Genomic DNA, 22,229 nt, shown 5'->3' on the forward strand with positions numbered 1-22,229 from the left:
CAAGGTCAGAATGAGGCAGAGCTGCCAGCTATGCTGTCAGATTATCATACAAATTATACAGTGGAGATGAAGTAAGAACATTTCAAAGAAGTCTGACTTACTACATCTTTTGATATTATTTTAAAATTCTAACCTTTTCAGTTTTTAAATGTTGTGTTAATTCTACATAAAAAATCTTTCCAAACAAACAGAAATTTGGATCAAATAGATTTAGGATTTATAATTTACAGAATACCCTTTTACTTCAAAATGATGTAGGTTTGTTTGGGGACTTTCTGTAATTGGAAAGACCAAACACATGAAAGGCAGATTGGCTACTTGTTCTTAATGGACTGGATAAATGAATGTTCATTGTTTATGTGTCTAGAGCCCTGTGATGGACTGGTTTTCTGTCTGGGTGTAATCAGCTTTTTCGCCATGACAACCACAACAAACTCAAGCCCCCGTCGTAAGCAGGATAAATATTGGATGATGAAAACTTGATAGAAAAACATCTACAAAAAAATAAGTTTATCAGCAGACAAAGCTAAAATACGTTGTAGCTTCTTTAAATCTCTCTCTCTTTTCCCCCATTGTTTTAAATGGATGCTGAAGGATTGTCACACTTTGTAACATGAATGACTTTGCCAATGCCGTTAGATGAAGATAATTAATGCCTACAAAGGAGCAAAGAGAGAAAAAAGATCCCAGGGTAGGATTAGTCATCTAGAAGTGACAGTTGAGAAGAAATGCTGCAAGCGAGTCAAAGATCTGAAGGAGCAACATGATATTCAGCTTAAAGTACAAATTTGGTGTGCTCAAGCAAAAAGAAAAATCTTCATTGTTTGTGCACTTCTGCCATCTCATCATGGAAGCGGCATTGAAAGAATGGAAAATTAAAGTAGGGTTTGTGCAGAATGACTGTCGTGCAGATGGGTTCTTGGAAAGACTATAACTGTTGCACGAAGATTAAAAGGAAAAGCTACAAGGCTGTTGGGAAAACATGCTCTAATTCTTCACAGAAAACCTGCATGACTGATAACGCTTACCAGAAATGTTTACATAATTAACACACAAGGGGCAATTCATCCATCCATCCATCCATACATTCATGCAAATATCCAGCTGTCCATGTCGCTCAGGATTTGCAGACTAGTTTAACTGCTTCCATTTCATCAAGAATCCTGATCTGCAGTTGAGAGACTCTTTTTGACATGTGTCCATCCATACATATGGAGTGATGAATTGGAAAAGCCGAGAGCGTCTCTTTGATGGACACATTGCTGAATCGTCCCTCTCAGCTTTGAGAGTGTCCATCTGAAGTGAGCTGCTGTCCAAACAGTAGAGCTGTAAAGAAAAGAGGAGGATCAATTGAGGATAACAACACAGTTGTCATGTCTGAAAAAAGGGTTGCACGGAATCTTCTTAAGGCCATGGTGCAAATGTGCCCTTTCTCCTTTTTTTTCATGGAAATCACTGCCTCTGTTTTAAGGGATTATCAGAGAGAAGAAAGGAGGCAGAGGTCGCCATTATAAATCCAGAGCCAGATTTTTACCTTTAGAGATTGCTGGAAATGTGCCACAATCTCAGCACTCCAGGGTTGGGTCAAAATTTAGTCTTTGTACATTTTACAAAAGAAAGCTATTTGAATAGTTCATGGTGTGGATTATGGGACACAAGCAGATACACTGTTTTTAAAGGCGAGTTTATTGAAATTATGGGAACTAGTGAAACTTAAAACAGCACTCATGTTTAAAGCCAGAAACAACTTTCTTCCAGTTGAGTACAACAAATGTACTTTACGAGTTAAGAAATCAGCTGAACTTCAAAAAAGCAGTGCATTCGTACTACAAAAAAGAAAACATGCTTATCAATTTGTGGAGTGGATTTAGGGAACATGTTGGATGAAGGTTTATAAAAACAAAGCAAAAAATGTCACTGATGGAGCTGTACATGGCTAGAAATGATCAATAAAAACAAATGAGCAAATGTCTCTCCAGCATTGGTGCTATACAGTAGGTACTTTGAATTTTTTTAAGAAAAAAAAACTGTAAATAGAAATGTGCACAACATAAGATGTTGTAAAAAGGGGTGGGATCATATAAGAGTTTTCTTCTACCCAATCCGTTTCAAGCACATTGTTTTCTTTTATCCGTCTGTTTTTTTTTAATTCTTGTGCTTATTTTCATTTTGTGTTTAAAATAAAAAATAAATAAAAAAAAGCAGCGAGCAGATTTTGCAAATGCATGTCTGTGACAGCTAATGTGACTTTAACTTTAAAATCCTCTAAATGATCATCTATAAAAATGAACTATAAGCTGGTTGATGGTACACTGCTTAGTTTCTAGTAAGCTAAAGCCAAAGTAAAGAAGAGGAGGCTCACAAAGAGCACGGATATTGTGTGTTTAAGAGCTTGTTGGGATGTTTCACTTTTGTTTTTAGCATCATTAGCTTTCAAAATTAATGCCAATGGTGACATATTTTCCCAGCAAGGACTGGGGTAAAATTGTAAATGTATCATATAAATATGTTCCAGTGCTATTTTAAAAAAACTTCTGCAGTAAATGTCAGGATTTGTGTGTTTGGCTTAAAAAGATTGGTTCACTGAAACATTTTAATATCTTTTTCTGCCCTCAAAAATCCAATAAAAACTTGTTTTTTCATATTAGTGAGTTCTACTTCATTTTGGTTTGGATTCATATTTTTCTTTTCATTTCGAAACTTCTTGGTGTTTGCTTTATTCCAGCAGTGATATCCCGGAGTCATGAGGGTCCAGGAGAAATGGGCAAAGCAGTAAACATCGCCAAGGACGACCAGGAGAAGATGAAGGAACTTTTTAAGATAAACCAGTTTAACCTAATGGCCAGTGACATGATTGCACTCAACAGGAGTCTACCGGACGTGAGGTTGGATGGGTGTGTAAGCCTCCAGGATCTGTCACTGTACCTTTTGTCAGAAACAAGCACTGTGTACAAACATGTAGAGATCCTCATACATCCATGCACCGTGCTGCTGTGCACGCAGCCCAGTGAGACACTTTTTCCTACAATAAAGGCTAGGCAAGCTGCAGACTTAAACAATCAAGGCTGATATTGTATCAAGTTTTATTTACCGTACTGTGCGGAAAGTTACCTTTAATTATAGGCTTCTGTCTCAATGCTGAATACATGCCCTGCCCGTATTGGGGCTGATTTTCTGAATGACAGCTTGGCTTGTTTATATTCATTAAAGATTCAGCAGAGCACAAAATGATAATCCAGGATGCAATTTGTATGGAAACATGAGGATATAAATTAAAAGCTGCTAAAATGCACAGACATCTGCCGGCTTAATAGACAGCAGACGTGTGGCCCACGTTAGAATGTTCACTATAAAATGGGTAGAAAATTATCTAAGAAGATGCTATTGTGCTAAATCTGTATGTTCTTAATGGCTTTTTATCTAGGGAAACTGGAGTTCCATTATTATAGGAAACATTTCTGTCTATTTTATGCAAAAAGAGCTTGTTTCACAAATAAATTAAATGTTTAGCTCTTATTTAATCTTGATGCATTTTTCTGTGCATTACAGCACAAATCGTCTCTCATATAAATAATTCAACAGCTCTATGACTGAACACAGCACAATTTCAGCAGCTGTGCTGAGGAAATGATTTAGAACTGTGTGTAGAAAGGCCAGCCACTGCCTCTGAAGGGGAATAACATTTTTTCCCCCTTTCCTGACCCAGTTGTGTCAGTCAGTGCAGTCAGATTAAACAGACAGGAGAGACCAAGCAACAGTCACTTCTCCTGCCTTTTTTCCTCCTCGTGTCACTTTTGACAAACCCTTCTCCGTTCTCTCAGCCTTATTTTGCTGTACTGCTATTTGGCTGTCATAAGGCAATTTCTTTTTCAGTAGCATCTATTAAAGTTTGTCATAGTTTGACCAAAATGCTTCCAATAGGTACTACATTAAGAGCTAGGCAAACAGAATTGCTGCTACTTTTTGCACAGTCATGACAACAATGTTGCTTCATCAACTGAGTGATACTCAAACTTTTTCGTTTTAAAGTCACACTCTGATCATCTTTGGATTTATTTTAAATGCATTCCCAGGTGGCTTTTAATTATGATTATGCTGTTTTTTACCAAAAAAACAAACAAACAAAAAAAAACCTGTGCGGTTTTCTAGAACATAATTTTGCAAAGCGGTAGTGGTTCATTAGAAATTGTTGTGGGTGGGACCGTTTGCGTGGAGCAAGCTCGCCTTCACTTCCCGTCATCCATGTTTATATGCCAGCTTGGAAGATTGTAGTTTCTACGTCACCACTACAAGCTTTTTCTGATTCCCCAGATTCACAACGATCTGAATAAAGAAAAATACACATAAATGCAATTTGAAGCTAAATTTTCTTTATATATGTCCTCCATCATAAGAAAAATGCCACAAGAACATGTTAAAAACACAATATTCATCAGAGTGGGTCTTTAATGAGCACACATTATATAATCTTTCCATGATTTAATTGAGTTTGAGAATAACTGCGGATTAGGAGTCCGTGACCTAAATTTATAGAAACATTTATCTGTTTTTTTTTTTTCTTTCAGCTGTAAAACCAAAGTTTACGCAGATGATTTACCGACCACCAGCATAGTCATAGTTTTCCACAACGAGGCATGGAGCACCCTGCTGCGGACCGTCCACAGTGTGATCAGCCGCTCGCCCAGACACTTGCTAGTTGAGATTGTGCTGGTTGACGACGCCAGTGAGAGAGGTTGGTTGTCTGTGTGCTAACCTATACATGAAAGACCGACCCCCTTAACCTATGTTTACCTGACATTAATGTTTTCCCAGAATAACAAAATGAAAATGTATAGGAGTTTGAGGCCCTTTTTTTTCCTTCTTAGTATAAACTAGACACGTGTTATTGAATGGATCATATTTAATAAAGATTGTGCTTGTTTAAAACATAGAGGAAGGCCTAATAATAAATATATAATAAAAAAATCATGGTCAGTGTTAACTGGATATTATACAGGATACAATAAATTTTTTTGTTGTTTAGATACTTTTGCAAACTTTTACCAAAGTTACTGAGGCCATGCTTCTATCTGTTTAGTTTCCTTAAAAAAAGATGTTTTGTTTACAAAAGCGTTTTTTTAAGGATGATCATGCTTCTTTTGCCTTTGATGCTTTTGCTAATATTGAACTAATCTATTAACAAAAAACTATTTGACAACCCTTTGTATGTTTTTTTTATTTTTTTGCATGAACAAGATGAACAGAACCTAACACCTAAACATCTATTAAACCATTATTTATCGTAGGATATATATATATATTTTTTTCTCTAACTTAAAATGCTCTGGTTATTTTTAGACTTTTTGAAAAAGAAGCTGGAAGGTTATGTCCGGACATTGGAGGTTCCTGTAAAGATCCTGAGAATGGAGCAGCGTTCCGGGCTGATCCGAGCCAGGTTGAGGGGAGCGGCTGCCACCACAGGCCAAGTCATCACCTTCCTGGATGCTCACTGCGAGTGCACTGAGGGTTGGCTGGAGCCTCTGCTGGCACGCATCAAAGAGGATAGGTAAGAACCAACAGACAAACACATTCTTCTAAATCAAGTTTATTATGTTGGTATCAAGAGTAGCAACAAGTGTTAATGTTGAAACATGTTAAGATGAGGCATGTTAAATAAACAGTAAGAGGCCTTTGAGTGCTAATGTTTAGAGCAGGCATGTCCAAAGTCTGACCCGTGGGCCAAATGCAGCCTGCGTGCAAATTTTTACCGGCCCACAGGCTCCTGTCATAAAATCAGTAATGCACAGTCCCCAGCACTTTTTAAGAACTTTGTGAACAATGTCTAGATTCTGATTGGCCTAATTACATAATAAGCCCCTGTATACCTGTGACAACAACCCAGTCTTCATATTAGAAATTCACAATAATTTTGGTTGAACTTTATTTACAAATATTTCTGAAATGAAAAGGAACCCATTCCAATGTTTTAAATTTAAACAGTTTATTTGCATTTAATGTTATAAGGGTTCAAAGAATGCAGACTGAATGGTTTGGCCCGTTTTGCACCTCAGCATTTCTGGCCCTCTGCAAAAAGTTTGGACACACCTTGATTAGAAGGATGAGTGCTAGATCAGTGCTGCTGGTTAAACACTTGCTTACCTTATCAGCATTCTTAGTGAGAACCCTTAAAAGAGGAGATGTTTTAGCATCCAAGGATGTATTTGCACAGAAATGCTTTGTGATTTTAGAAAAGCACGAACGGTTGTGTGAGTTTTTCCATCTCCATTAATTCACAACAGCAGATTCTTCTCATGCGAAAAACAAAAAGTCCTCAATTCCTTAGTAGTTCATCTATATTTTATTATTATTTATTATTATTATTTTATTTCATGTTTAAATTAATTTATGATTAAAAATACATAAATTTTGTCAAGGATGTATGTGATTGGTCTCCCACTAAGCCCGGTTGGTGTTTAAAGCGATTGCAGAAATTCCCACGAGCTATGTATGGAGACATTATTCTCATTTTGCCTTTGTTGTCCTTTGTTGTCTTTGAGTTTGATATTTTTTTAATTATAAATGATGAAGATGTAAATAGAAAGACACCAAATGGTTGGGATTTGTTTGGGGAAAAAACCTTAAAGCGGACTTCTCTTGAAAACAATTCTGCTTTTATATATATATATACACACACACACACAACACAGGTAACTTTATTGGCTGGTTGTTTATGCTTTTATATATATATATATATATATATATATATATATATATATATATATATATATATATATATATATATAAAAGCATAAACAACCATCCAATAAAAGTTACCTGCGTTGTATTTAATTATTTGGCTTGCAGTGTCCACAGGCTTTGAGGTACTGCCAACAAATTCAGGAAAACTGTTTAAATTTAGACAAATTACAGCATTGAGCTGTGCATCCTACTGATATTGAAAGAACCTTTTAACAGATTTCCAAAATTATAAACAGAATATGTGGGCGAAGCTGGTTAATCAAAATGTTCAGTCTGTGTTTTTCCATTGAGAAAGTAGTTCAGTAGTTGTACAGGAAATCTTAAGTTACAAATAACATCTTAAGCACACTAAACATGTGCACCCTCAAGAGGGGATACATTTTGTAGACAGACTGACTAAGGAATAAAAAAGTGGCGACCCCTGATGGGAAAAGCCGAAAGAGAAAGAAGAAGAACACAAAACTAACATTTTTTGTAGAATAATAATCTTTTATTGTAAAGTTTTGTAGAATTCAAGCTTTGACACTTATTCTCTAGTACGATTGAATGTTTGTTTTCTAGGACTGCAGTGGTGTGCCCCATCATAGATGTCATCAGTGATGAGACATTTGAATACATGGCAGGCTCTGATATGACCTATGGAGGATTTAACTGGAAACTGAATTTCCGTTGGTACCCTGTTCCCCAGCGGGAAATGGATCGACGCAAAGGGGATCGAACGCTTCCTGTCAGGTACAAAAACCAGATAGTTACTGTCCACTCTGAAGCTAAATATAAACTGTGTAGTTTAACAAAGACTGCTTCAAATGTATTTATGAACTTTCATTTAAGTGCTAGTAAAACTACACCCTGTGCGTACAGTAAAATACTTTAAAAACAAAGAGTGTCCAGTCTTAATACACCCTATGTTTTTAAAGGGTAAATTAAGACTGGACACATTTGGTTTGCATAAAATAACCCAAAGATCGTTAATCTGGAACAAATTGGAACACCCAAGTGAACCCTGGTCCGGGACCAAGAACCGCTCTCTGACCCATCTATCTAGGTGGTCTCGGTTAGTTTCCAATCAGACTGAACTTTGGTTTGCTGTGAGATTCCTCAGTCTGAAAACAATCCGTCCTCGGAGCAGAACAACTGGACCAAAACGGCCACCATAGCTGGTGGTCACATGATCTAAACACAGTCAGAATGTAGCAACAGATGAACCACAGACAAATGTAAAGAATTGATCCTTGTTTTATCAAAGTAAAAAAAAAAGAGCCCAGAATGTTTATTTTAACACCGCTAAAAACCCGTTTTAAATGCTTTTCTGTGTCTTGTTACGTGGGAAGCGCTGCTGTGATGTCATCCTAAAAGCTACCTTGTAGTTTCTTAACAGAATTCTCTTAAAACAATCCCATAACACCACAACGATGAGACACAGCAACTCATTGAATTGTGGTTGGATGAATGCAGGCTCATCAAAACAGCTTTTAACGTGACACACATTGCTTTTCACCGTTTTCCCCACAATCTATGTCATAAACACTTATCAGCGTACTTTCCTAGATGTTTTCTTGTCAGTAACCGCTTTGGAGCATGTCTCTACCGTACCAAAGCATCAATAAAACTGTTCAGCAAAATATAAAGTTTCAACTAACTAACCTTGACAAGGACTGCAAAGCACACGACTTCCATAACTTCTGCCTGCACTTGCTGTGCCCCACCCTCGTAATTGTTGATCAATGAGTGAAGAGATTTTTATTGACGTTGTGTTGTTTACTAGCTTTGGTTCGAATCAGGAATCATGAAAAGGCAGCTTGACGGCAGTCTGAATACAGACCAAATGTAAGGTTCAGGACCCAGTCCAACTTAAGTGGACTGGGTCCAGAACAAACGGTTTTCCCCGTTTGAATACACCCAAAGTCTACAACAAAAGAGATGAAACAATACAAGCAAAAATTATAAGATCAGGGCAGAAGTTAAGAGTTAAAAACCTGTGAAATTGAGGTTTTAGACATGTTTTAAGCGTGGCCAGGGAAGATGTTTGGCCAGCATGCAGTGGCAAAATGTTCCAGACTTTTGGAGTTGTGATCAAAAAGCCTTCATCTCCTCTGAGCCCCCCCATGGACAACGGTTCCACCGGGACCATCAACAGATGAGGCTTCAAAACAGGCAAACTGTGGGAACAGAATCAATGGTTTTAATTCACTCTTGGTTTTGGAGACTGGACACAAATGTGTGAAGAATGTTTTTTCTTTTTAAAGATTTTTTTTTTTGAATAAATTCATCTTAGGAAAAATGTCATTTTCAGCTACTGCCTTTGTGGTGGTGGTAAATCTTTTTTTTCCTTTTGTTGTTTTTGCTTCACAAATTGCAGCTCATCTGAGTGCAAATCATTTCCAGTTTAAAAGCAAAATACCTAATTGTTATATTAATTTACTAAAAGCTTTAAATGATCCTTCTTAATTCAGGCTTTCAGGAAGCTGCGTTTTGAAATCCATCATTTGCTCGTGAGTTACTAAAAGATATAAATGCAAAGCAATGTTAAAGAAATATGTGTTTTTTTTGACACACCAAAACTGATTTGACCATGGATTTTTCTTATTCATCTTCTACTCCATGACTGCAGGGCTGTGTGTATAAATCTGGGTGTGTTATCTCATTGACAGCAGTTTTACTTATACCAGAAAGAGACTCTATTTCTCCCCTGTACTGTCCTCTTCATGGATTACAACTAAAATATTAATTATGTCTCTTTGTTTATTAGGCAGTTTGAATTTAAAATATTTTTCCAAATAAGCCCAATCTTCTTAAACACTTGCAAATAATCTTTTTTGGTTGATGTTGACTGAAGTTGTGGCGTAGTTTATATTCAGCCTTCCCTTTTTGCTTTAAAAACACGAACTTCTCTTTTTTCCATTGCCTTCATCAATATTTGTGTTTGACAGCCTTCTGTTTTTTGTCTTGAACTTTACTTTGATTTGTTTTTCCATTTTACAAAATTCTAATTCATTTTTTAATTTTTTAATTGTTCAATTCTATCACTTCAGTTTTGATTTTTATGTCTTTTCATGCCCTGCTGCCAAAATACTGATTTCCATTTTTCTGTGTAGGACTCCCACCATGGCAGGAGGATTGTTCTCCATAGACAAGATGTATTTTGAGGAAATTGGAAGCTACGACCCCGGAATGGACATATGGGGTGGCGAGAACTTAGAAATGTCTTTTCGAGTAAGTAGCAGAAACGGCAATGGCAGAGATGTTAGACTTTGGTGCTGGATGTTAATTTCCTGACTTTTACTTTTTTCATTTTTGCAGTCCTCATTTCATATGCTTTGCTTCCAAAGAGCCAGGCTTTGTTGTAATTTTTAAAGCAATTTGAAGAGGTAGTTCTGTAGGTTTTTTTTTAAAAAGACTTTTAAGCGCCTTTCTTTGGATGGTGGCTGCTTTTTTACTCAGTTTACCCTATAAATATTCACAGAAGGCCTGGATAAGTAGTGCTGCCAACCACTTTAAAAGATTAAAACAATTCTTTCTGTTTTGAAGTAAAATAAAGTATGGGACATATCGGGCGCTAAGCCTTATGGTGCAGTGTACTCAGATCACATAAAAGTTTATATTTAAATAAAAATGTACTTTAGTTTGTTTTTATTCCTGCTAGAAAATGCTGTTATACATAAAGAAGATGCATCTTGCTGGTCCACTCAGTCTTGTCATTTTCTTCAGGTTTACCTTTTCTCAAAGGTTAATAATACAAACTCAGCACTTTCCATCGGACTGGTTTCTTCTGTGAAGGTAGATTTTGTTTTGTATTTTGTTTAGGTGGTAATTATATAAAAAACATTTTCCTAAGATGTGAAATTGTCTCTTATTCTGGATTAAAGAGGAGTCATGCAAACGCAGGTGACCCATTTTGACGAAGGGTGTCTGCAGACGAGCTTCACGGCTGTTAACCTTACCATTAGCCACAACAAAATAAAAAACTTGCGGTATTTTGTATTTACACAAACATCAAATACTTACTCACAATAGTGAGTCCTGTGACTTTTTATTTTCTGATTTGGTTTGAAAATAATTTTTACTTGTACTTGTTTAAAAGCAGCAACATAACTTTTGTCCACTAATCCGTCCAAAAAGAAGCATTCACAACAATTACACACGTTTGTCTTTGTGTATTTCTGTGTTGGGCATAGATATCCTTTTTAACATATTTCTACTTCTGACACCTCATGAACTTTCTTTGAATGCATCTTAGCTTTTTCCACAGTCTCTGCAAAGTGCTGCAGCATAAGCTGCTGCTATGGCAACCGTTTCTTCCCTTATCAGCACAGCTCTCTTCTTTGGTGGGTGTAATGTATCACTGCCAGTCCAGTTCTGCAGAATGTGTGGTAATGTTTTACTTTCTGGTGTAAGATGGTATACCTAAAAATATTTCCAATACTGTGTTGTAGAGGTAGGAGCTATAATATTGCAGATACTAATGAATGAAAATTAATTTTCCTGTCATCAAAGTTTGTACCTGTCCTGCAGGTTTAGCAAAGCTCAAACACCTGACAGATAATGAAAGCGTAACTGGATGCTCTTGTTCGCAGTAAAGGATTTAAATTTTGTATCTGTGGGAGAGACAGACAATATTAAACTGATATTGTGTCATGTCTCACTTTTAGGAAATTTTCTTTCTCCTCGTGTGTGTGTGTAGATCTGGCAGTGTGGTGGCTCCTTGGAAATCGTAACATGCTCACATGTGGGGCATGTTTTCCGCAAGGCCACCCCGTACAGCTTCCCTGGAGGAACGGGTCAGGTCATCAACAAGAACAACAGACGTCTAGCTGAAGTTTGGATGGACGAGTTCAAAGATTTCTTCTACATCATATCTCCAGGTAGAGAGATGCTCATCTTATCTTTGTCTTTTCTTAAATCACAGGTAAATTGAAGGCATCTTACTATTTTTTTAATCAAAATTTAAAAGATTAATTGATTATTGAGGAGTATAAAGGGATGTTTTTACGTAGAATTTACCCATCGTCAAAAGAAAATCGGACACATCTTCAAGCTCCCTGTTCTCGCTGATGTTACTTTTGGCAAACTGATGTAGAGAAGAAAGTCCTGCTCAGTTGTTATTCTTTATTGCATTTTTTCATTCATTCAATAATTCATAAATCTTTTTTACTTCATAATAACATTTTATTATCCTATTACTCTCAAAGGGAGGAAACAAAAATTCTGTTGTCAGCCCCTTTAGTTGGGCTTTTCCAAACTTATCTGTTGGAATTTGTCCTTGAAAGCTGGTTTTTGTTCCCAACAAAGTTCAAAACAAAAGCAACAAAGCTGTGCCGCTAGAGAGCAGAGCACCCCTCCATCTGTCGACTCAGTGATGTGATTACCCTTTAGCACAGAGCGATTTTCCGGAAATCTCCAGAAAACCTCCATTATAAGATCTTTTGTAAATCTGCACATCTTCCGGCACGAATTGTGACCTTCTCTTCCTCTCATTCAGAAGGTATTCTCCACAGACAGGAGGGCAGACACAGCGAGGGAGTGATGGATGAGGTGTTTTTTTTTGTGCATTGTGGTCCCACAATGATTTTTGTTCCTCCAGGACATCAGGGAGGATGATCTGCTCTGCTGCCAGGCCTTGCTTTTTGGCTCAGAGGGTCTTACTAGACTGCAAAGTCTGATCTCAGAGTGGCATATAGCCATTCAAGTCGTGCATCCTCTTCCTTCTGGCTCAGATCCACAAAGCATGCCAAGATCAAAAAGGATACTAAGTCCATGTGGCATGTGACGCTCCGACCCTAACAGAGAGGCAAATCCAGTGGGAGAAAAAGTGTCCTTTATCTCATTGTCTTTAATCACTAACGTAACATTTCTATCTCTCAGGTTGAGGCTTTGTGGGTTTCACTGAAAGTTGTTTACTTTGTGTTTTCGGCCTTTGAAGGGTTTATACTGTTAAGTGTTGCAGGTCATTCATGCAGGAAGGTTTTTTTTTTTAAATCATACTCGTTCCCTCATCGCAATCACGCTCTTTCATGATAAATTACCACCCTGCATCTATCTACATGCAAGCCATGAGCTCTGAAGAGGCACTCCAGGGAGAAACCATCTGCCTAATGTGTTTGTGTCTGTTCCCAGTTACTGTGTAATCCTTTCCCAATCTTCATTCTCATCAAAGCTACAACGTCAGGCACTTTCTTGTGACCTTACTTACATATATCATGCATACATCACACCATGGCCCACAGATGTTGCATTTGTGTGTTTTTAAGAGATTGGGCACATTGCTATGCGTGTGTATAAATGGGACTACAGAGGTCAGGTTCATATTTTATTGATAAACAGAAAAGCTCTTTCTGATCAATGACATATCCCTTATTTTCCAGAGGGATAGTAAAAGTGTTTGTGCGAAGGGTCCCTCCAGTGTTTGATGTTGGTGGTGCAGGAAGAAAAGAACAACTCAGCTCTGACTGCAGTTTTTGAGTGGCTCCACCCTGAGTTGTACTTTCACCTGCAGGCGTGATGCGGGTGGACTACGGAGACGTCTCCTCCCGTAAAGCCCTCCGCGAGGCCTTGAAGTGCAAACCCTTTGCTTGGTACTTGGAGAACATCTACCCCGACTCCCAGATCCCCAGAAGATATTACTCTCTTGGTGAAGTATGAATGCTCTTGTACTCCCTTTTCACAGTTTGCCGTGTATTTTCAGCTCCAATCTGCCTTTTCAGCCTGAAATTTCCGTGTTGCTTAGAGGTCGTTCACAGAAAGGGATTGCTGTCGGGAGATAGATGGGAAAACTCAATCTGGGGGTTCAGCGATTGCTTAACTAAACAAGATGGAGGCAAACATGCCCTCTTGTTCACAGATGACATGTACAGTATGATAAAGCACTGCACGAGTGCTCACCCACTCAATATTGACTCCCCTCGCATATTTGCACAGCTATACTGTGCGTGCTGGGTGGGGGAGATAAAGCCCGTGTGTACATTTTGTCAACTTAGAGTTTACATTGTGGAGGAGAATAGAAGGAAACATTCAGTTTAAAGCAAAAACTGATGATGTTCAGCAAAAACACGATAATAATTAGAAGGGGAATAAAAACAATATAATCATATGATTAGTTAGCTTCCCCTTACTCAGTCTGTGATGGACTTTAATCAACTGGCTTTGGGAATCAGTGCAGACTTTAGACATGCTGTGTTCAGCATATAACCTCCATTCAAAAGTAATGTTTGGGATTTTACTCTGAAAGCGCTTTTAATCCTCCAACAGCGAGTGAGAGAATCTTCCTTAGTGCTGCTATGCTAAACTGACATAAAAAAAATATGGGTTTCTTCTTTTTGATCTTATATCACAACAGAACTTCTTTTTATAAATGCATTTTTACTATTAAATGATATACATCAAGAATTCTGAATCTTCAAATAAGAGATGTAAATGAATCTGCTCTGTAAAAAACTAAAACCAATATTCAGGTAAAACTTCACGTGGTTTGTGACCTGGTTACAAAATGGAAAATATGGGAATGACTGTGTTTAGGTTAAGGTTTTGGCACATTCCATTATTGGTCAAGGATGGAAAAAAAGTACATGTAATCAATTTAGGTGGGACACAAAGGTTTTTGTCCTTTAGTCGAGCCTGTAAGAAAATTATTTAAATAATAAAAAACTAATAGCATGTCCTCAATGCAAAATGTGTTTAATAAGTAATGATCACCATAGAAAGTGGTCTTTAACCTCATCTCCTCCATACCAACTGCAACAAAAAAATTGGAAAAAGCAAGAAGATTTGTAAACATTTCAGCTAAAAACAAAATGTGCCTAAATGAATTGTGATCCCCCCCCCCCCCCCCCCCGTATATCAAAGAAAAACAGAACTATTTTTTTTCATCAGTTGTGTGTGAAGGATGCAGCTGTCAGAGTCAAATATCCCCTTTAAAGTTTTCCATTATTTACATCTGGTTGTAAACATGAACGTCTGGATGTAATCAAGCAAACAAATCAATCAATGTAAATAGTCAGAATAACTTTATTTTTTGGGTTATGTCATCAATAAAAAAAGAATAAAAATCTGGATACAACAAAATGTCTAATCTTTTAAAGCTTTGGAAAATGATTTGTTTTAACCTTATGTTAAAGTATGTTAATACATAACTTTGAATCAATAGTGATTGTTCATAAAGGATCCATAAAGACTCAAAGTGCTGGAATAATGTATATGTTCTCTCATATTTGCTTTTTTATGCATCACCTAGCTATATTTAGGTGATAGAAGAAGAGAAGCAAAAGAGGAAAACTTTTGTCTTAAATCTAAAACAGATTATGACAATAGACAAAAACTAGGTACAAAAAAAAGGAAGATTTGTTAAACACTAATCAAACTATCTGAAAAAAAAAACAATCAAGATGAAAATATTATGTACACATAAAATCAAATTCAATGCGGAACATGAACACTTAGTGGAACTTTTTGAGATCTTCGCAAAGTAAATATGCCAGTATTCAAATTCAATGTGGCACAGAATTTACAATTTGTTTTTGCCATGCTCGATTTAAAATATTGCTTCATTCGGAAAGAAATTCCTAACAACGATGTCTTACCTGTGTGAAGATCAGAAACGTGGAGACCAATCAGTGTGTGGACAACATGGGAAGGAAGGAGAACGAGAAAGTGGGCTTCTTCAACTGCCACGGCATGGGTGGGAACCAGGTAGGGGCCAGATGAAACCATAACTAAAAATTCAAAAAACGTTCCCTGAATACATTTTTTTTTTTGAAATGGTTTATTTCAAGCAATCAAATAAGAATACACAAAAACAATAAAATCTTCAGTTATACATTCAACGACGAATCAAACTTAGGATAATTAGACATATTAATAAATATTGCTTGAAAGGAAGCAAACTTATATAATCCCAGCCCTGTTCTACCGTAACCATTTTATATCATGATTTATCATTATCTGGTTCATAACTTTTATCAGACAGAATTAAGAATCATTAAATATCAATAAAGCACATGACAAAGATGAATTACTTAATTATTATGTAAAAATAACTATTTTAGAAATCAACATGCAAATTCAGATCAGTTATCCAAAATATTTGCAGATTATGTTACTTATAAAAGTTATTGATATGATTATATCAGTAAAATAGACAAAACACTGTTTCAGAGATTTTCATAGCAAAATTTGATCAAGTATCAAAAGTTAAAAATATGTGCAAAATTATTTTAAATTAGGAAAAAATTATGAATCAATTTATCAATTTTTGGAGCAAGTGAATGTCATGACTTTTCTTAAATAATGAAAGTAACTTAAAATATTTTACTGTTATTAAGCTGTTAATTCTAACTGTAAAGTGAATGTACTGATCATCTCCTAACTTAACCTTAAAAATAGTCTGTTAATATTAAAAATAATTGAAGTTCCCATCAGTAGGGAGTTTAAAAAGTTCTTGTAGATTTGCTATAAATCAAACAGAACACCTTGGAGATTTAACCGTCTCTGGGTTGGTAATGCACCATTCAGGGAAGAGATGCACCTGCGTAAATGTCAGCTACCTTTTGAAGAAAATCCTCTTGCAGCCCTCACATGAAAATGTAAATATTAAGCCTAAAAATAAACTTCTGCACACGCCTGCTGCATTTCAAGAGCAAGTCTTGCAGACTTGAGTCATATAGAACCTTTAGCTTATGGCTATAAAAGTGAACAAAATTCCTAATTCTAAAAAAAATAAATAAAAAAAGTACAATAAATGAACAACAATGACAGCATAATTGTCCTGAACAAAAATTAGGGAGCAGTTTGGCTAAACGGAAGGGTTTGGTGGCCCCCACCCGCCCTCCACCCAAACATCTGCACTCTGTTGACAGACAAAGAAGCAGAGCAAATAAGACAGCTCAAGAATCTTATATGCTATAAATATGCTGCAGGAGGAATGAGTGAAAATACTGCGAGGGCGAAGTGAGAAGCTTCTGAGCCGTTAAGCACATTTTCTTCAAGTCCTTCTGTTTGGAAGATGTAAATACAGAAAACAAATCTAGTTTTGCCTAAAACATTAAGAGAATATTCCGTATCTGAGTCTGATTCTTTTTTCTGTAAAAAAGGCAATTTTTTATAATCACTCAAACAGAAATTTTCAAAGGAAATGTCCAACAAAACGTCCTTTGTATTTATTCTTTTCCAGTTTTTGCCCCATACCCCTTAAATTGTTATTATTAGACACACAAAGAAAGTCTTAATCCTGCAATAGAAGAAAATGAGCAATAAACATACTTTATATATAAAAAGTTAAAGAATTAAGTCTTGTAAAAAGCTCCCTCTGAGCTTTTTTCACATTCCACTGCAATCAGAAAACACTACTAAGAATACATTGATATTGATCCTATCGTAAAAGCCATCAATCCGATCCATTTTGTTTATTCCAGGTGTTCTCGTACACAGCGGACAAAGAAATCCGGACAGATGACCTCTGTCTGGATGTTTCCCGCCTTAATGGACCTGTAGTGATGCTCAAGTGTCACCACATGAAGGGCAACCAGATGTTTGAGTATGATGCTGAGGTAAGTTCAAGCATCCCCGCATGACCCAAACGTCCAGAAGGAGGCCCTTGCTGCAGGTGCTTCTGTTCTGACGACTAATTTCTAGAGAAATACCAGATGAAGTATCTACTGACTGTGTGATTGATGAGGAGTTGCATGTTAGTAAAACATCAGTACCTCCTTCCTGCCAGAAGATGGTGCTGTGTTTTTCTTCCTTTTTCTTTCTTTTTTGAACTTTTCTTTTTAGGCAGCACGGAGGTTGTGTTGCTATTTACACCCAGCAGCTGTCTCCTCTTATTTTCTCTCATTTCATGTAGTATGTTGGCAAGTGGGAGTATGATTTGGAGGTAAGCTGTCAAAGTGATTCATCCTGATTTATTTCTCCATAGGTTGTGTCCTGCGCTTTTATTCTAGTGATCCTTTAAATAAGTGAAATAAGAGATTAAAGCAATAGATTAGATCAAATCCTTGTGACTTTAATGTTTTTATACTCACTGTTTTTTTTTTATGGGGGAAGGCATTTAATATAAAAAAAAAATCTAAATTTATTATATGTGTTATATACTAAACAGCTGCAGTGCAAAGATACAAATCAGGAGTTTCTTGAGACATTTTTATCCTTCTCACTCTTCAGAAATTACAAAAACTTAAAAATAACTTTATGAATGTGTTGCAGAACTGTACATTCTGTAACTTAACATAGAATTCATTTTACTTTAAATGTCATTGAAATGAAAGATTTGGTTTAGGTATTCTGTCAAAGGTGGAAAACAGAAAAGCATTTTGAATCCCAACGGAAAACTAAAGTATGTTGCTCCAACTGTACTGGCTTACAAGTCAAAATACATTACGGTTATACAACTTAAAAAAGCATTTTTATGTTAATAATTTATGCATTTTTAGGTCACTGGGGAGGCTGCTTAAGTACTGCAGTGTTATGTGTGAATGGCGAAGATGTCATATCGCTGATATGTCGATTTGACAAGATGAGGTCGTTTCAAGAACAGCACGAACTCTAGAATTTGTTTTGTCGGTACTTTCTAAAAGAAAAAGGTAAATAATTTATAAATAGTCTCTTTTGTAAACAGCGTGGGGATTTACCGCTGTCTGAGGCAAGCCTTATTTTTAGCTCAGGTGTGACTGGAATGGAGTGACTCCTGCATGACTGCAGTACCGTTAGCGTTTCATGTGGTCAGTTTGGCTTCCACACAAACACCTGACTTTTTATTACTGCTGCAGGATCAACACCAGCAGCTTTTCTGCTTGTGCTGCTGTTTCAGCCAATAATAAGTTTTGTTTTTGTTTTATTGGCATGTGAAAGGACAATTAGAAACACATTTTTATTAAATGAAAGTTGTTCAAACTCTGCTGCAGTTGGCAACTTTGTCGTTTTTTGTTGACACACATATTAAGTTCTTCATTTTGCATATTTAGCTGTTTTTCTTACATATTACGGTAAACATATCCCTAGTTGTTATTTTAGGTTGAGCTATCTTTTTTTTAGCACCGCAAAAGCATTCCAAAATTATATAGATTTTTAAAATATATTTTTCATTTGTTTTCTATACTTATTTAACAATATATATTCCTAAAACTTTGTGTTTACTTTAGTAAGTAATACAAGGATCTGTTTTAACTTTCAGCAGATTTAACCTTTGATTAGAATAAAGCTTTAAGTGGATAATATGAAAGTATCATTGAAAGGTTCTTCAGAAATTACATTAAATGCTTTTTTTTAATTATTTACTAGACTCTGTACAACATAAAACTAATTAAATATGAATGAGAATTGGTTGAAGAAGATAATGTACCCAGAACTGGATATTTGATGACAAATGTAGATAGTGATCCCTTGTTTGAAAATTTTTACAAACTTTTTTCATTCAAGGAATTTTTTTATAAATGATTATTATTAGCTTTTTTATTCATTAAAGTCACCCGACATTTATTGTACTGTCCTAACATTTTGGGGTTTAAAGTAGTGTGTCTAGTTTTGGTCCACTAGGGCTAATGCTCTTTATGCTCTCAATGCTCTACCTCTTTCCCATCGACTGCTGATTACACGATTCAGGTTTGTTCCACAAATAACAAGCAGCAAAGGCAAGAGGATGCACTGCAAAAACAGGCCCCTTAAAATAAGTCAAACATTCTTACTCCATTGGTAGATTTTCTTTAAAAGGGAAACAGAAGAAATTGTCCAACAAAGAGTTCTAATTTTAGGAAAAAACATTTTAGTCACTAAGACATGTTTTCTTAAAACAAAGATTTTTTACTATTGGAAAAACTTTCTTGCAAGACAAGAAAGACAATTTTTGAGAAACAAGGTACTTTATTTTAAGATTCAGCTTTTGCAGTGTGGAAAAGAAGCAGAACTCTGGTCTCTGAGGTCTGGGGTTTGGAACCTTTAATTTAAAGTCTTAAATTATGGGATAACGATTGATGGGAACTTTATGTGGTTAACAATTTAAATTAAAGTTGGCTATCAAGACTAAGTCTTAATGTTACTGATAAACTATGAATTTCACCTCAAATCATTATGGCGATTAAACACAAACATGAAAAGAGCTCAATGACAAAGTGACTTACCTTCACAACCATCTGTCCCTCCCCCCCCCCCCCCCCCCCTCCCCTCCACGGACTGGTTGCAGAAACACAGTTTCCTCCACATCATCACCCAGTCATGTCTGACCATCAGCCGTCTGGAGGACGGCACATACGGCCCCACCGTGGAGTACTGTGACAACAGTCCTGCACAGTCATGGATTCTCCGCAACTACACTCGCCTGGAGGTTGCTAGACACCTCTACTTCAGTCCCACAGATTATTTTCTCTAAAGGCGTGGCTGCTCTTGAGGGTCATGTAAGGTGAGCATATTAGCGGAAGTTGGATCAGTAGAGGAGTAGTTTAGTTAGAAAATAGTGTAGTTCTGTGACTTTAGGTTTGTGCCAGAATGTCCCTTTTAGCTCTTGGTGTAATATTTATCTTAGATTTGGGCAGAAAGACATGTTGGTTGTTTTGGGAAGCATCAAAAAGCTTTTACCAGTGACCTTTTAAAAGGATTGCATTAAGGCAGGGTAGAGACACGTTAGTCATTGATAGATGTCCCATCAAGAAGACTGTGTATAAGATGCTATCTGCCAGACCTTAAGCTAGTCTTCATGGTAAATTAGATCTCATTTGACATTTATTTTCCAACATAAATATTTTATTTCAATGTGAAAATTCACTGGCTGTCTCATGGACAGCCCACGCAGGGAGAGTGATGTTTGAGACGGAGGAGGACGGGTTTATTTTTAGCTGATTATCTACATGCGGGGCTGATTGAAATGGGCTTGCCATTGTTTACAATTTCTTTGAAGTGATCTGTCATTGTGAGGCTACCTTTCATGGGCCTGGACTCTCAGGCCTTATTGACCTGCGGCAGCTGTCCGCACTGTGCATCATGTGCATATTATGTTAAACCAATGAATCCCAATCACCAGGGCTTTTGCCTCACTCAGCCTACTTATAGAGCGCTTAGCTCTGTTTCAGAAATGCTCTTTTGCTCAGCACTTTTGTCCATTTCAGGCTTTTTTTTCTTGCTGTTTCTGCTTTCCCCAGATATTTGCGCCTGTCATTTTCTCTCCAGTCCTTTCTGTTTTGCTGAGGAGTCTGAATTTACACTTGAGAGGACTTTATATTTGTATTTTTCCAAACACTATAAAGAGTGTGTGTAGGATATGACAGCTTATGTGTCCAAGCAGGCAAAATTAGGTTAGGAGCTGGCAAACCTGCTGGCGTCTGTCAGCGGTGAAGTGACCTGCTGTTAGATGGCCTGATTTGCTGTACACATTTAGCTTTCCTTTTAGCATCGCCCCGACAAGTGCAGAGAACATGCACATGAGCAAGACTCAGTCGCAGCAAATGAAACTAGTGCTGGCTGACTTACTGTCTTGAAATGAGTGGAAGAAGAAAAGTACCACATCTTCATGGACTTGCTGCAGGTCCGATGTGCTGCCCGATGATGAAGAGGATGCAATTCCTTGACTGGAGCTTGTGGTCAGAATCCTTCCTCATTTAATTAGCTGGCCTCAGCTGTGCACACACTCAGAAACTTGCTCTAGAGGTGCCGCTCCGTTTGCTTGGAGGCTAAGAGTTTTTCTCTTACCTAAAGCTGGCATGAAATAATTGTTAGCAAAGGACGGGACTTCCTCACTTCTAGTAATTTGATTAAATGTGAATTTTTTTTTTTCTCCTACAGTCTGCACTGAACCTACCCTTTTGTCGTTTCATGTCAAACACAGTGGACTTGGTTCTCAAAAGTAAAGACAAAATTAGTATATAATTGGTTAAACCTTTATCAGACCTGTAGATCCATGTGGCTGGATGACGAAGGCAGTTTTGGTTTATTATTTATTTGCTCTTTCTCTAAAAAAAGCAACCCTTTTGTTGCCTTCTCTTGTCTTTTGGCAGGTGCACAAGATTGTGTGCCACCTGCTCTTTGTTCTCACTTTGTTTGAACAAATGTGCCTCCTATGACAGTCTGCAGGGCACTTCAGAAAAAAACCCTGCATGTGTGTGTGCCAGCGTGATTGAGCGCTCCTTTGTTTCCAGGCAGAGAATGTCAGAACCTTGTGTTTTATAGCTCAGGATCAAACATGGCCCGAGCATCTCCACGAGCTCATTAGTCTGGATTTTCTTTGTCATCAGCTAAAGCTCATTCTAAGCTTCTAAGTCTCATTTTAATCAAAATTGGGCTGAATTTGTTAAAAATAATGAACTTTTTATTTCCAAAATGCAGATTGAATTCTACTGTAGGTATTTGTATGTCATATTATATTGGCTATTAGCTATTATAATAGCTTCTCTCCCGTGGACTACTGCAACATTCAAATCCCAACTCAAAACTTTCCCATTCAAAAAACCAAAAGCACCTTCTGTCTTAAGTCTTGTACCAATGCCGTAGTTTTTATGTTGTTTCCTTTGTGTTTTATG

At 36.9% G+C, this 22,229-nt stretch overlaps 1 protein-coding gene across 8 annotated transcripts in view; it reads left to right on the forward strand.

The window, feature by feature from the left end:
- galnt13 (polypeptide N-acetylgalactosaminyltransferase 13) overlaps nt 1–22,229 on the forward strand; it is a 44,159-nt gene that overhangs the window by 8,347 nt on the left and 13,583 nt on the right. For 3 of the 8 annotated variants that reach the window (XM_023950723.1, XM_023950724.1, XM_023950722.1), the window contains 11 exons: nt 2,726–2,894; nt 4,566–4,732; nt 5,338–5,545; nt 7,300–7,470; nt 9,834–9,951; nt 11,420–11,600; nt 13,232–13,371; nt 15,322–15,420; nt 17,142–17,276; nt 17,573–17,602; nt 19,904–20,119. In XM_023950723.1, the coding sequence (XP_023806491.1) occupies nt 2,726–2,894; nt 4,566–4,732; nt 5,338–5,545; nt 7,300–7,470; nt 9,834–9,951; nt 11,420–11,600; nt 13,232–13,371; nt 15,322–15,420; nt 17,142–17,276; nt 17,573–17,602; nt 19,904–20,089 (1,604 nt within the window). In that variant the 3' untranslated portion in view covers nt 20,090–20,119. Of the gene's footprint in view, nt 1–2,725; nt 2,895–4,565; nt 4,733–5,337; nt 5,546–7,299; nt 7,471–9,833; nt 9,952–11,419; nt 11,601–13,231; nt 13,372–15,321; nt 15,421–17,141; nt 17,277–17,572; nt 17,603–19,903; nt 20,120–22,229 lie in introns of those variants that run through there. The other 5 variants (XM_023950725.1, XR_002292725.2, XM_023950726.1 and 2 more) reach the window with 5 other exon arrangements.

The sequence above is a fragment of the Oryzias latipes genome, chromosome 21 (assembly GCF_002234675.1).
Source record: "Oryzias latipes chromosome 21, ASM223467v1".
NCBI lineage: Eukaryota > Metazoa > Chordata > Actinopteri > Beloniformes > Adrianichthyidae > Oryzias > Oryzias latipes.